The following is a 16,696-nucleotide window of genomic DNA, read 5'->3' on the forward strand; positions in this document are numbered from 1 at the left end:
TGTCGAGGTCGGGATGGTGAAGTTGTGTAGTGCATTCAACCTTCACGCCAGAGAGCAAAATTCACATCACATATCAAGTCAAACATTAATGTTTTTCTTTTTTTTAACCACGATTATGATCTTTCCTTAACCTTAACCTTAATAGCATTATTCGATGGTAGTGAACAGCTTCTGAATACTGACTTAGCATTAGAATACCAGTGTAAATTAGTATTCATATAGTTCGGACCAGCCCAAAGTGTGCATGTGTATGTCATGGTGCATGTGTGTGTGCCTGGCTTGTGCAGCAGGTACATGCAGGTGGTGTGGAGGTGTGTCTGACATTAGAATGAAGGAAGCCTCTGCATAATTCAGATAAACCTGTCTCCTTTAGTCTCCTATATCCTCTCCTCTCTCTCTCACTCCTATCCTCACATAACCCTCCCCACTTTGTATGTAACACTCTCTCTCTCTCTCTCTCTCTCTCTTGCTTTAACCCTCAAGAGATCATAACATATCTGTATCATCCAAGAGCTCTGATCACGTTGGCTGCAGTATTACCCTTCATCTTAGAGATGGCTCATTATACCCATCCTGCACACACACACAGACACACACAGTTTTTGGAAATTATTTGATCACCATATTCTTCAATTATGCATGAATGCAATGTTAAGACTTTAATTAAATAAATGTGGTGACTCCTTCATTATATTATTTGTCTTCTTCATGCAGTAATAAATTAATGTTGGAAGGAATTAACAGAAGCTCTAATGACCTCTAGCACATCAACTGAAAGCTTCTCCTGTGAGTAGCTCTCCTTGTGTGATGTTATCCACCTGCTTTATATGTCAGTGGACACACACACACACACACACACACACAAATACCTCTTCTTCTGTGAATAAAGTTGCAATTGCTGGTGCATATTCCCCATATTCATAGCACTGGTATACCGTTACTGGACAAATAGAGTTTTTTGTTTTAGGTTGTTTTTTTTTGTTTTTTTTGCAGGCTTGGGACTAAGGGAACTACATTTCTAGGTTATCTACAATCACAGCACTGCAATGTTCCTACTGCAGAGTTCTAAAAAGGATTGGATTAGGATCAATCAATCTGTTCCTAGCCCTTTTTCAAAGAAGAAACTGATGTTGTGCAGGAAATGAAAGATTATACAGAAAAAATATTCTGTAAAGTTCCTAGAACCTATAGTAACGGGGCAGATTAAATCCCATTTTGAGGTGAGAGTAGTTGGTTTCATCTGGTTAAAATATTCACATTAAAGAGATGCAGGAAAACATAGTAATGCGATGTGATCATGCAAAGGTGCAAGTCACATTTTTGACACAAAATCATCACTGCACTACTTAAATGTTACTGTGGTGTTCTTTACCCATTTCTTTGGAAGAAACATTTCATAACAGACACATGCAGAAGAAAAATCAGCAATTTCACAATGAAATTGCTGTTCTGCTTTTGCACAACACCACTGCTCTTCATCTGCTGTACATAAGCTCTCACTATATCGTGGAAACCCATTTTCTGTTGGTCAAAAAAACTATACTCTATAGCAGCGTTAGCATTATTCAGCGAGGATCCTCAATTCAAAATGGATTTCAGTTCATTTTCTGGTCAATTAAATTTCAAAGATTATTGCTCAGGACAAATAGATGATAGCACATTTCAGTGTTTACATCTTACTCTCAGCCATAAACACTGTATGAAAAGAGGGCTGTGCGCGTAAGCAGTTGAGGGAGCTAAAGCACTGTGTGTTCCCAGTTGTGCCTTATGTCAACATCTGATCAAAGCAGCACACACACACACACACACAGTCTCACACACACACACACACACTCAGAAAAAAACATGCATAAAAAATGCACACACATGCATGCATTGGGTTACTTTAGTATAGCCTAAGGGTATTGAGTAAGCCTGCTTCTTGATGTTCCCCTGATTGTTACATTTATCACACTGCATCAGTAGAAAATCCTAAATAACCCTTTTAGCGGGCTTCTCCTCACTAATGCAGTAAATAGGCTTCTTATCCTAGAGGCCAATGGGTTTATCTTGGTCTACAAAGCCCATGATACAGAGACTTTTGTGGTGCAAGTTGCAGGATTGGAGCAAGTAAAGGGTTTTTCATTGGTATGAATAGTCAGAAATGTACAACATTCACAAACAGGAATTTTACTATTGTGGAGGGATTTTGATTTATCCAAATGTAACTTATAAATCAATGATATTTTCATAATTATAATGTGTTTTAAAGCTTCAACAATAACCTAAATCTAAGACAGTATAATTCTAACTGAAAATATCAATAGTGCAGACAAAGTACTTGTGTAACCCAACAGCTGGTAGGTCTTATTTTGTACAAGTATGTTCAAAAGAATCATGAGATTTCTTTTATCAGAAAGGATCATAATCAACACCAGTAACAATGTTAAAAAAATGTTTTTATTTCAGTTTATTTATATATTTATTTTTGCAATATAAAGGTACTATGCAATCTTTCCCAAGCTTGAGGGTCTCTACCATAAACACAGACTACATGTCATAGCAGAAGAACCACAGGTGTGATTAATAACACTGATTATAGTTGCATTACACTCACATGCAAGTTCCAGGGATATGACAGTGTGCATGCTGGCTCACTGGGACACTTAGGAAGGGCATAACCCTCGTTATTGTCATTAGTTCCACTAGTGCTTTTCCTGCAATAACAACTGACAAATTCGTAGGGGAAAACTGAAGGTGGGCGTTTGGGTTACCGTATTGTGGGTGTACTGTATTTATTTTATATTATGCCCAGTTGCCTGTTTCTATATTGTAAATTTTGGCACTTCCTCATAGCCTAAGATTTTCTCTTGCAATTATATTCAGCATTCTTTGATTAAATAACTTATATATATTTATTTTAATCATGTACAAACATTCACCAAATTCAATATAGCTTTAAACATGTAATGGCACTGTTGGACCGAGGTAACGCCTTTTTTTTAGTCTTTTCTGTCAGACGTACATATGATGTTGTTAGATCGATACCATACCCAGCCTGAAAAAGCGAAGGCTGTACATTTTGACACTTGCTTGCTGCCGTAGTTTGGGATCCGGAAGCGTAGCGGCTGTCATCTAAACAAACAAAATGTAAGCGATATTCTGACGATAAAGACATAACATGCAGTTATTTTTCACAGTGCTCACTTTGACGTTTGTGCAATAACTACTAGTTCCTTTTAAACAGTTAAAGAAACAATATTAAAACGTTGACTAGCGAGTTAGCTAACTGTGAACGAAAAGTCAGCAGGGAGTTAGCAAACTTCCCGGCTACAGTGCCACATCGTCAGAAATAGAAAGCTGGGCCGCAGTCATTGTTTTATTTTGTTGATATGTTGTGAGGCATTTGTTTGTAGATACATTTTGTTCTTTGTTTTGGTCTTAATCTATATGAGTTAAGCACTTTCATTACCAAGTCTAGCAAGTGATACTATAGCCTATATAGCAGTCCTTGTATCCTCCTATAAGTAATTTATATGGTCAGGAATATGTAAATAATGTAAACTAATAACTACAAAACTGGTTATAGAGCAAGAAGTAATCTAACATTAACTAATGACAGTTTGACAGTTTTTCTGAACATGATATATGCAACTAAATTGTGTAAGTTTGGCTTGCCTGACAGAAAGGTATTGTGACATCTTATCAACTTGAGTAACCCTGCTTCTTGAATTGTTCACAGGGGTTGATTTTGCACAGTGTCATCAAGAGGCATCGTCCTCCATTTGCAAACCTGTGCCAGTCAAAAGAAAGTGACTGGAGGAAACTGTGTGTTCGAGACTTCAACTACATTTGGATAAGTTGTTCTTAAGTCAGCCATGGCTCGGGAGGAAGAGGAAGAGGAGTTGACAGTCAATGGACCCAAGGAGGTGGACATGTTTACATCAGTGCGTTGCCTGGGCTACCTGTCCAGCATCAACCTCCTTGTGGCGGTATGCGTGGGCATGTACGTACGCTGGGAAGTAACAGATGAATCAATGATTCTGGTCATCTTCATCCTGGGCCTCTTTGTCCTGGGGATAGCCAGTATTCTCCATTACTACTTTGCTATGGAGAAAGCCAGTCTCAGCTTGTTCCATTTATGGTTTGGCTTTCTGCTTGGTCTTCTGTGCTTCCTTAACAGCCCCGCCTTGGACTCAAATGTCACAGAACTGGTTGCCAACTATCTCCTCCTAGCCAGTGTAATCATGAAAGTGGTATGGGCCATAACTGAGCGAATATGCAGTTCCATCTGTTACAAACCCACTTTGTTAACATCAACTGAACTGCTGGAGCTCCTGGGATTTGGCATTGCCAGCACCACCATGCTTCTTCACAAGTCAGTGGCCATTATAGGCTTGGTCGTGGCCCTGGGGGCACTCATTGTGGACCTGAGGATGAAATCCCTCCTGGCTTTGCCCAATCTGGTTTGTTTTGCCTTGGTTACGTCTCTTGTGTTTTTCCAGGCCTTAGGCATCACAGCCAATCCTTATGCCTTAGGCTGCTACCTGGGCAGTCTACTGTGTGAACCCGTGTTGGATGTGTACTTCAGTGGGCTGGGGCCCAGTGACCGCTGGATGCCAGTGTTCTCTCTGGGGAAGGTGTGGAGGAGGTTGTCCCTGCTGCCTCTGAGTGTGACTGAGCTGGCCTTTTTTGTCCTGGCTGCCTTAAAGGTACACTCAGCATAATTGTTGTGTCAGAAAATTGAGATTTCTGTTATGTGAGTCATTACGGTTTTGTGTGACTCATCAAAGATTGAGAAACTCAATAATTTTTCAGATCTTTTATTCCTACTGCAACCTGTCTTTCAAATAATGGTACAGAATTTTGTATAGCTAGTTAACAAATTCTAAGGATTTGTTTAATTACACTTTTCTCTTGTTTTCATAGCTGGGACACTTGGAGCTCTGGTACCTGGTGATTCCAGGCTTCTGCCTGTTTGGCCTTTTCTGGTCCATCTGCCACATAATTCTGCTGATCACAATCTGGGGGTTTCACACCAAGCTCAGTGAGTGTCAGAAGGCCTGGCGAGCCCAGCGTTCCAGTAGCCGCAGTCTGGACCAAGTCATGGCCTCCAGGGGCATCCGACACTTCTGCCTCATTTCAGAAAGACTGGTGTTCTTTAGTCTGCTGTCAACGGTCATACTGGGGGCTGTGTCCTGGCAGGTAGGAGCCACAAGAGAGATTACGGTCATGTCAGACAGTAGTCATATTGTTGAAAAACCAGGCTGTATTCATTTGGTCAGAATCTCAAGACCTGTTTTTATAAAACCTCTTACATCATGGGAAGGCTGCTGCTATAATTCCTTCTCCTACAGTTTTAGGATTTTGAGTTTCATGATAATACCTCTATAAACACATAATACACCCATGTTATAAACTCTGCAGAGAAATGCTAGTGGCAGTGTGTAGTTGGTAGTTGTTCCCCAAGGTGAGGCACTTCTGTTCTCATGCGGAACCAATTTAATTAGCACTTTAATATCCCTATCTACTTGCATAAAGAGCAGCAATAACTTATTTAGCCTTATTAGACGTTTACCTTGTAAGAGTCTCATGGGCCTGAGTCCTAATTTGAGATCTGCACACTGTTGATGTCAGTTGCATATTTGCCTGAGAAAGAAGGAGCTGTTGGCACTCACATATGAGAAAGTTACTGTTTAGTGCTTGTTGTGAGTGATTTTTGATGCTTTAGTTATTTTTTTGCCCATGTTGTTGAAATACACTAATATAAGGCCAACCACTTAAGTCCACATAACTCTCATATACACACGTACACACCAAAATAACAGCAACGTTTGTGCACGCTAATGCAGTCAGCAATAAATACAGCCTTCTTGAAACTAAGAATATTTAGAGATGTGATGATTCAACTCTATGCAAATCATTAAGGTTATAGTCTGTGGTGTTACATTGGATTCATTGCTTTCCATTGAGTTTATATGAAAGACCCACCCAAATAGATTTTCCAACACAAGTAGATTATTTTTTTATTTTGTATGTATTATATTTTCCTTTCAAAAAGCCTGCGTGAAAATCCATTTGAAAGTGTGGACCTACTGTAGAGCAGAATAGTGCTTTTGTGCAATTGTATAGAAGTGACTTCCCTAATCGGAAGTCAGCTTGTGAATGCAGTGTTGCGAAGTGCAGAGCTGCTCATGGGTAAACTCTGCGACTCCCACAGCTTGGGGTCAACTACTGTAAATCAGTTCTCCACCTGTGAGAAACACTACTGGATTGCGTTATATGTTAAGACCTCCCTAACACTGCAGTGTGCTTCGTCTGCTCATAATACCATATTCAGGCACTAGAGGATATAGTTTATATATTTAAGAGGTATTCAACTTCATAAAAAGTTTAGTGAATAAGTGTAACACATTTTTCTCAGGCATCTCACAGGAAGTTCAATATATTCTGCTAACTCAAGTGTGACTCCACTTAACCATGCAGGTATTGATTTGCATTCAGTGCCATGCTATGAAATCAAAGTGGCTTTTTGAGGATGCTAAGTTGCGTTGCATACTGTCACAGTGACTCAAGAAATTGATTCCACTTAAGGCCTAACAGTGCTTTGTAGCACATCTGCTTAATGCTACTACATTGTATTATGTTTGGTTTATGTGCTAGAGTTGAATTTAGTGTTTCAGTAGCTGACATTTAAACATTAGAATTTAAAGTAAAGAAAATTAAAGTAGATGACAAGACAACAAAATTGTAATAGTTTTATTGTACACACTGAAGGCCACCCAGAAGGTACAGGCTCATACACTGCAGTAATTATACAGTTTAAATGGATGCTTGTGATGTATTTTTAGTCTGCTGTCATACAGTGCATTGTGTCTCCATTTAGTTAGGTCCTGTCATGTTTTGTTCTGCAATAATAACACTGTGTCAGTTCCCGTATTGTATAACTGTCTTGCAAAGTGTCACCACCAATTAACTGGCTCTGATTGCTTTGGTACAAGCTGTAAGTGGTGAATGAAAGTGACTCTGATTCTTTGGCTTTTTTTGCAGCCCTCCAACGGTCTCTTTCTCAGCGCTCTGCTGGTGGTGCTGCCTCTGGAGTCTCTGGCCCACAGCTTGTTCCACGAGTTGGGCAGCTGCCTGGGGGGAACCTGTGTCGGCTATGCCCTGGTCATACCAACTGCTTACTGCAGGTACGAGAGAGAGAGACACAGAAATAAAATGATGGTATACAGACTAACAGACAAACTTAGACTCTTGGATCAGATTCTGACTATTATTTTTGATCTGTTTATGTTTTTGACTAATTAATCACTAAAACAACAGAAAGAAAATCCAATATGCCAAAAAAAACAACAACAAATTTTCAACATTTGAGAAGCTGACATGAATAAAAAGTTTGGCTTTTTTTTTTTGGTAAATGTCTTGATCACTCATTTCAACTCCCTCCTCAGTTAACACAAAACCAACTGGATAAATAGGGCAATAACTATGCATAAATATGGTGCTAATGTATGGGCCCTTGAGGGATCATTCCTATGCTCCCTCCACAGCATACTAAGTTGTTCAGCTGTAATAGTTAGCCCGTTAGTTAGCTGCTGCTGATGCCTCTCTCAGTCCACTTTCAGTTGGTCAAGCATTTTTTGAAATAGCATAGTTAGTTTTGATGATGCCGACCTGTCTCCCCCTCCTTCCAAACGGCAGAAGCCAGCCATCAATTATAAGTTAGTGTTTAGATTTTCTATAGCCCCTCAACTGTCAAGGAAATCAGCCCTTGGAGATTTTCTGCAGGTGTATATATGTATTTATGAGTACTCTCTTTATATTCAACCTTTTTGCTGATGGTTAGCTTTAGCATTCAGAGGGGGTGCTTTGCTTACTAGTGTTTAACTCCTCAGGTGATTTTGGATGCAAGCCCATGTCCTGTTGGAGCAGCGGAGGCTCTGTATGCGAGGCCGTATGTGCAGGGTCCATGGGGAGAACCGAGAGCATGATGAGAATACAGCAGTGTATAATCGGCTGTTTGATGGCGGCAGATCATGTTTTCACAATGACAAGAACCCCACAGGGAGATTAGAGAGATGGGGGTGAGAAGGGGAGGCACCCAGTGTAAACCGGGGAGGGTGAGACAAGGGGAGGAAAACACAAGGAGAGGATTGAGGTTGTAAACAGCGTAACAGGGAGGGTGGTGGTAAAAGCCAAAAGGGACAGACAGAGCAAAGGAAGGGGAGGAATAGTGAAAGAGGAGAGGGAGGGGTGGAGCTATGAGAGATCTGTTGTAGAAAAGGACAGGATTTTTTTTGAGGATGAAAGAGAGAGTGTAACAGGGGAAGATGCGGTCTGAATCTCAAACTACAAGCATTCACTCCCCTAGGCGCCATGAGATCTGAAAAGATTAGATGGGTTTAGTTGAACAGTGAGCTAGGCAAGCCACGCAGAGGTTGCAGCATGTCATTTTCTGACCAAGCGTAGTACATCTTTATAGCAGCAGTTTACGTTCTGCTGAAAATGTTTTTACTTCAAAATACGAAGACAATAGTTCATTAAATTCCACAAAAGGGCAGAATAGAAGATAAAATGGAAAGCCAGCTTAACACAGGTAGTGTCAACATCAATAACAGTGATCACATCGCATGCCTGAGGAATACATCTGCTTTGGCTGTCAACAAATAACAACTACTTATCTGTAACCGGCAAGAAAATCAATCCTATCTCATCCACTTTAGATAAACTTTCAGCTGTCCTTGTCAAGGTGAGGTTGAAGGTGAGAACAGGGGCAGAGGCCGCACTATGATGGATAGTAATGCAGATGTCCATAAGAGTGAAGTATGACTTTGTCATCTGCTTGGCCGTGAATAGCATCGAGTCCAGAGACAGAAAGAAAATGTATAGCTGCACTGAATAGCTGCTAGCCTTGACTTAGTGTGTGCTTGCCCTCTCTGTGTTATCAACCACTTGTTATTATCAGGCTGGGGCTCTGTGCCTCACAGATCCACACACAATTAAAAGAATCACTTTGCCCTCAACTATCTTTAACCCCAGTTCCCACTCTCAGTCCTTGTCACCCTGTGCACTTCTCTTCTCTATACCCTCGCCATTTTTTTTTTTTTTTTTTTTTTTTGCCATTTTCGTACTTTCCTTTCATTCTTGACTCCCCTCACATCCCTGAGGCTAATGTCATCTCCTGCAGCAGTGATCCACCACTCCTATTCTTTCCATCTCCTTTTCCCCATCTCCTCTCATCCTCTCTTCTCTGTCTCCTCTTCCACGGCGATGCAGACAGCTACTCCACCCCAGTGTGTCAATCTATCAGCTTCTCACTCATTCATCTCTCGTTTGCTTCGCGCCCCGTCTCTCTCTTCCAATCCTGCTTCTGACAAGTCACCTAACTTGAATTTCCTTCGGAGTAGTTTTAAAAAGTTTATTTCTTTCTGACCCTCTCATCTCTCTCTCTGTCTCTTCTGTCCAGCGCTGATGGCCAGCCCACTCTCTTACCACCTGAGCAGGTGCAGCAGTTGAACCAGCGCTCTACAGGTATGCTGAACAGCGTGCAGCGCCTCTTCTCCCACCACATGATCCAGACATTCGGCTGCGACTACTCCACCAGCGGCGTTACCCTGGAGGCCGTGCAGACAAAGCTGCGCGACTTTCTGGAGCGCCGCACTGCAGACGGGCCCCGTCATGACACCTATCTGATTTTCTACAGTGGGCACACATACAAAGGGACTGGGGCGTGGGCTCTTGCAGGTGAGAGTCACACATCCACATCATTATTATTATTTTTTTTTTTTTTTTAACCTTTGATGTTTTTTCTTCGTCTTTCTTTCTCGTATTTCTTGGAAAGTTATCAATCCTCAAAGTTAAATGCCCTCCGTTACTCAGTCATTCTTTTAATTTCTGTGGATGTATTAGGGATACAATCTTAAACTTATACCAGTAATTTTCATGCTTATTTCAGCCGACACTGATATTTTTCATTTGACTCCGATACCGCCATGTGGTTATCACTCTGTTCCTCCAAATTACATTTCTTCCACCAGTAGAGTTGACCTATTATTTCAGTAATTCCCTGCCAGAGGTACCTGTAGGAGGTACTTCTGCAGTTGGAAAGATTGTAGCTCATCTACTCTAAAAAACATAAATTATGATTTGATTAGAATATACAGTGTTTCCACATATTGAGCCAGCTGCAACACTCGATCATTACATGGACATGAGATTGCAAGAAAAGTAGTTTACAAACAAGCAGAGAAGTCACTCAGTGTTTATGGAAGACTTGATTTACAGATGAACACAACAAAAATTGAACACAAAAGTAGTATTTACCGCAGAGCTGTTGTGTTGAGTGGCATTAGGGATGGCATTCTCCTCGCAAACTGCGTTTGCATTGCAGTCTGATTTCCATTCTTTTCATTTTCCTCTCTCTTCAGTCGGTCGAAGGCTGATTTGATTTACAGATCAGACAATGAAGCAAAAAGAGTTAAAACTGCTGTGAAGGACTCGTCACAGAAGTTCGGTTCCAGTAGAGAGATTTCTGTGAAAGTTGCAGACCGTCTGCTGTGACACGAGCGTTCCCCTCAACAGAAATGAGAATCACAGCAGGTTAACGCCGTGTCAGCTCCAGCTCTTCTGTTCAGAGATTACTTGACACATTATCTGTGCGTGCCGCTGCAAACAGGGGGGGGAAAAAATCCCCATTGAAAAGATAATCACTTCCCTGTGTCACCATCCTGAAGGGACACTTTCAGTCGGTGTTCAGTGGATAATTCTACACATCTTTGAAAAGTGGGGCAGTTTTGGCAGAGACCCAAAACTGCCAAAACAAAGGCATATTTTTTCCTCTGATTCTTACAGTTATAAAGCTTTTGTGCAGGAGCGTTGTCTAGTGTTATACAGGGATCCATGAAAAAACTTTGTACTTTGTCTTTATTCTGTTGATTCTGGAAATTGTTGTGGTAGTATGTCTCTAAATTCACTTGTTGTAGATTTTTAGGCATGGAGGGACCCCAGTTTGTACCAGTCCTTCATAAAGTTGTTCTTTGGCCAGCAGCAGAAGTTATTTTTTCTCCTCAGCTTTAATTTACGTACCTAGTACTTTCCTACAATAAATATTGATATTGAGGTAACAGAAAGAGTTCAGTACATCTGTTGGCGAGGTAGCGCAGCTCTGATCTTTGTACTTTGGCTCTGCCATCTGGAAAATAGCATCTTTGTGCAATTTGTGTGGCTGTATGCGGCTTCTTTCGCTCTTGTTCTTCTCCACCTCACCATCTAACCTCCTTTGTTGCAGGAGGTGAGAGTCTACACCTGGGCCATTTACTGGAGTTGTGGAAGGAGAAGAACTCCGGGCACTGCTCCCGACTCATCCTCGTCCTGGACACCGAGAACTCCCTCCCCTGGGTCAAGGAGGTGCGCAGGGTGGAGGGGATCTATATAGCTGTGCAGGGGGCTGAGCTGTCTGCCACCAGGGTCGATCCAGAGGTTGGAGAAATCCCGTTATTAGGGGACTTCACTTCCGAATGGGTGGAGTTCAACTGCAACCCAAACAGCAACACCCAGTGGTCAGAAAGGGGGAGGACTGTGACGGCCGCCTACGGTGTCTCCAAACGCTGGAGCGACTACACACTTCACCTGCCCACTGGAAGTGATGTCGCCAAGCACTGGAAGACCCATTTTCCCAAGGTTACATATCCCATGGTCCACCTGTCCAACTGGTGCTGTGGTCTTAACCTGTTCTGGTTTTGTAGCATGTGTCTGCGCTGCTTCAGGAGGTGTAAACTAGCTTGGTTCCCACCTGCAGTACTGGACACTGGTCAGGGCATTAAACTGGTGCATTCATAGGTGACATGGGAAGGTATAATGTTCATTTTGACTCTGGATGTTTTTGTTTTATAAGTCAGAGTGTTACTGGGTACAAGGTGTTTATTTAAAGGAAAAAAATAGTCTTATATACTTTATACATGCAGATTTTACCCCATGAGTGTAAACAGTAGGTGTTCAGTCAGAGGGTTTCCAGCTTAATGTGATACAGTATTTCATAGCTAATCACTAACTTAATATTATATTTGAACCCCCTCAACAAGGCAGTGAAATGCCAAATAAAATGACCTGTTGCATGCTGGGTAAGGTGACCTCAAAAATAAGATACCACAATTCCAGTGCATTATGGTTCCTTTTTCTAGTATGAGTTAAAAAGACCAAATTGTGTTTTTTTGTTTGTGTTATATGTTTTGGGTAGTATTTTGCCATGGCTGCATAATTATTTTCCTTTTGTTACCACATGCCATTTCCAGAATATTGTGCCTTTTAAGTGCCTTAAAGATGGATTTGGGGTCATCTTTAAAATAGTTGCTGAATTATTTTCCCTTTTAAGTGAACAAGAAAAGTGGTCTCCCACTGTATGTGTATATATATATATATATATATATATATCCTTGCTTTGCCTCTTATTTATATTCAGAGGATTTAGCAGACAGTCTTAAATTTAAGTGTGTGAGGCGGGAGCAGCTCAGTGTCTTACTAAAGCCTTTCCACAGGATGGACAAAATACCTGTTGTGGGGCTGAACTCAGACCTTTCTGGTCACAGGAAAGTCAAACCACGAGGCCAACCTGCCACTCTTGCTGTAAGATCCTCCCCTTATCTCTTAGTTTAAATATGCATGTATTTCTACGCTGAACAAAAGACAGATTCATTGGCTGTGAGACAGTATATCATCACCACACAATGGCCCTCTATCGTGCCTCATCTTGTTTATTTACACAAATAAATTTGTCTTGAAAAAGTAATTTGCTCCTTACAAACCCAGTACATGCAAATATTCTAGCTGCTGTCCGTGCCATGCTGTGAAACAGCGACTTGTCATGCAAAGCAACAAATCAAGAAGTTCCAAGTTCTTTTTATTCGTGCACTGGACCAGGAACTCATACTGACCATCCTTTTATTTCCTACTCCATATGCTGTCTTTGATCTCTCACCTAAACACCCCCTTAAATGTGGAGTGGATTGCTGCCTTAAATAGTGTATTTCACTGATGTATTCAATGAGCTCAAGTGGTATTTTCTATATGTAATTTCCCATGTGCAGCATGTACCGAGCTTGGACACACATTTGGAAAGTGTGTCCGAACTTTTGCCTGGTGCTGGACCTCCCCTGAGTTATGACTTCAAATTTCACAATTAAACTTGGATAATAAACTGATTTAACGTTGCTGTCTGGTGCAGCTCTATGATGAATGTATAAAGAGAATACATAACAGTTTGATTAAATGGAAATAAAAACAATAGATGGGAATAGAGGGGAAGGTAATAAATGGTGTAAGACAATCGGACAGGCCCATTTAACATGGCAGGCTTTACAGACACTGAGTAAATACAGACTCAGCTCTGTTGAAACCCTAGGATTGCTTGGCAAATATTAGGATTGTGAGCAGGAGTAAAATGAGAAAGTGTGTAAAGGGAAAAATGAAACAATACATGACACAGTATCTCTAAGGGATTTTCTCACTGAGCTTTCACCTTTGTTAGTCCCAGAGCCTGGCTGGACAGGTGTCCAAGGCGCTGCTGGATATTTTGCTGGTCTCGGAACGCAGGGCTGTAACCTGGCTCATACCTGAAGGGCACTATTAGGCACAGAGCAAGGTTTGGGGAGACCTTGGAAAGATGAAAGCTGGCAACATTTCACATCAGCTTTCATCCTTAACACACAACGAGGAGAGAAAAGTGGCATGAGACCAGAGCAACCTTTTCACCACTTTGACTTTAGTGCTTAAGTGCTGTAAATATGAAACCATTAAGCAGGAATGAGCAAAAGTTGAGTATCCATGGTGGCAATTAGTGAAAAAAAGTATAAACGCTGCTTTGTGTGGATGTTCTTTTCATTGCTGCAGCCTGCAAGCTGCGGTTATAGCTAAGGTCAGGGATTCATGTATATGGCGGGAATCATTTATGAGAATATTAGATTATGGGCCGGATTCATCTCCTAAACTGGATTAGGTAATAAAAGAGCCAGCCGCCTCTGAGGCCCATGTGGATGTGCTGAGTCAGAGCCTGCCGCACACATACTCAAACACACATCAACACTCTGTTCCTGTTTCTCTTCAACTGAGCCTCTCGTCTCTGGGTAATTACAGCCTGTCATGGGGCGTTACCTTCTAATACAGGCAAAGTGATGTGCCTGATGCTTGCCTGCAATTTATTTGGGGAAATAAATGTGCTTTTATAACCCACGTTGCACCTTAGCACTGGGACTGGAGAAGCAAATGCAACTGTTTTTCTTTTACTGTTCATTTCAATCCCTGTGAAGGCGCAGTGGGGGTGGCAATTTTACGCCTTTTTCTTGAATACCATTTTAACTTCCTCAAACCATGTTTCGAGCCAATTGTTTTTGTGTTTAATCATTTGATATTCATCATTATCTTAAAGGGCGTTTGAACTCTGCAGGGAAGATATGATCTGATAATTAATCATTTGCTTTCTATGATTTGAAATCTAAAAGGAGCTTTTCTAACCTAAGCATCCTCCATCACTTCTACAGCTCAGTGACATCCAGCAGGCATCCATTTTAAGCTAAATGTACTTGAACAAGACACATGCATAAATGCTGAATGTCCCCTTTTCTCTTCTTCTCTGGGAACAGAAGGAGTAATGGGATGAGAGATCACAGATTCAGCAGCATCACTGCTCCAACTTTTTTTTTTTTTTTTGCCCTGCTTTTCAAGAAGCCTGCTTGCTGTGGCTCGCAGTAGGTCCGACATTGAAATGTCAAAGCCATTATCTCAAATTACAAGGGCTGAGGATGCGTTTAGTGGCTGTTTAACCGTGCGACACTCCCTACTATGCAGACAATCATTTGGAAGCGGCTGCCAAAATCTCCCTGCTCTCAGGCTGCTCTTTAAACAGCGCACTTTCTTTGAAAACCATATGGTCATTTTGATATCATAGTTTACATCAGACACTACATTATTTGGCAGGATGCTGCTCGTGATTAACTTCCTGCTGGGATGTTGAAAAAGAAAATATGGCCATTTTGGACCTGTATCGGGAGAACAATGTTAGTGGCTAGTTCAAGGAATACAACACTCATTCGATTTTTTGGGTAAAGTCAGATAAGAAAATTGATACCACTTTCATGTCTGTACGGTGAATATGACATTATGCAGCAGCCGATCCACCTAACAGAGAAAACAGGGAATATTTACTGTTCAGACATAAAAGTGGTATTAATCTCCTCATCTCACTCTCTGCAAGAAAGCAGATAAGCATGTTCCCCAAAAAATGTCTGACTATTTTATTTTATTTTTTACATGTGGCGCATATGAATATCAAGCTTTTCCAGCAGGAGTCAAGAACTGCTTTAGCAGAAAGGCAACAGTTTTTATCCCCTTCACAGTCACTGTCAAGATAAGAATATCAGCTAGAATTTATAGATTTTCAAAAATTCAAGACAGAGATGTGAAGAGATTATTCATGGTACAAGGATTGGAGTCACTTTGGGCAAGGATTTACAAGTTGATGCAGATGGGGGGTTGTGGTGAAGTGAAACAGACCTTGTAGCCTTAGTTATTACACGTGCGTTCCTGTAAAGTGAAGGTCAAGATTACGGCAAGATAAAGGAATTAAGTGTGGGGAATTGTGTGGGTGGGCATGTTGGCCACCTTTTCTCATTCTCAACTCTGCCCCATTTACATACAAACCTTCCTCCACTTTCTCATCTGGTTAAGAAAAAAAAAACACATGGTAATGCTGGATGTAAATGCATGCAGCACATACTGGAGCCAGACTGGGATCAAAACTCCAGATGTGCAAGACATTCAAGGCCAATGATATCTGATTTTATAATGTGAGGTGTAATGGACCTTTGTCCAGGTGTGTCATCAGTATGGATTGCTAATTTTGATCTCATCCTTAATCAAACTCTCTGGATACTGGCTCTTGTAAGCAGCCAAATGTACTTAGTATGAGCCAGATGATGCTGATGCACTTGATTCAATTAAAAGTGTAAATCGGAGGCTAACAAGACTGTCAGTGCTGTGGGATCCAAGGTTTGGTAATTAGCTTTGTTGTCACAGTTGGGTTGAGATGGGACAGGGCAAGGCTGAGCTGGGCTAGTGAAACAGATGAGTTTCCTATTCTGATCTCACATCTGGGAGCCCAGGGGTCTTCTAAAGTCAGCCGAAGCAGGCGTCTCCTGCCCGAGGGAAATATCTTTTTGTGGCACCATGGGAGCTTGATTTGGATGGTTGGAATTTTGCAACACTTATACAAGTTGAAATACTTTCCCCCCCCCAAGACTTCCTTAGTGTTGTTTGTTGAACATCAATCAAGTTATCAATTCTCTTTTAAATATTACCTTTGCTATTTTGAATATTCGAACAATTTCTTCAGAGAAAAATACCAAATGCTGCACACACATTAAACTTCTTCACACTTGATAGGAATAATTCAACATATTTGAGGAAAAGGCAATTTTCTTGTCTTTCCAAGAGTTAGATGAGAAGATTTATAGCACTCCCACTCTCTTTGCACTGCTGGAGCAAGCAGCTGGTTAGCCTCGCTTAGCATTATATAGACGTGTAACTTGGATGAGAATTTACTTGTGGTGGAGGGTGGTGCAACCTGTGACCGATATGCGTGCAGAGACTCAAGTTATTTTCTTTACCTACAATTTTTCCCGACGTTCCCTAAATGCCTCACATGCAAGCTATCAGTAGAAGCGAG

General features: G+C 41.3%; 1 protein-coding gene across 1 annotated transcript; it reads left to right on the top strand.

Moving 5' to 3' along the window:
* Positions 1-3,032: 3,032 nt before the first annotated feature.
* tmem168a (transmembrane protein 168a) lies at positions 3,033-13,188 on the top strand. Its single transcript, XM_023418009.2, has 6 exons — positions 3,033-3,129; positions 3,722-4,691; positions 4,909-5,184; positions 7,030-7,172; positions 9,449-9,726; positions 11,270-13,188. The coding sequence occupies exons 2-6, from the start codon at positions 3,858-3,860 to the stop codon at positions 11,818-11,820; spliced, it is 2,082 nt and encodes a 693-aa protein (XP_023273777.1). The 5' UTR covers positions 3,033-3,129; positions 3,722-3,857; the 3' UTR covers positions 11,821-13,188.
* The last annotated feature ends 3,508 nt before the right edge of the window (positions 13,189-16,696 follow it).

Source organism: Seriola lalandi, unplaced genomic scaffold, assembly GCF_002814215.2.
Source record: "Seriola lalandi dorsalis isolate HSWRI2012SDOR001 ecotype SW California unplaced genomic scaffold, Sedor1 jcf7180002054579, whole genome shotgun sequence".
NCBI lineage: Eukaryota > Metazoa > Chordata > Actinopteri > Carangiformes > Carangidae > Seriola > Seriola lalandi.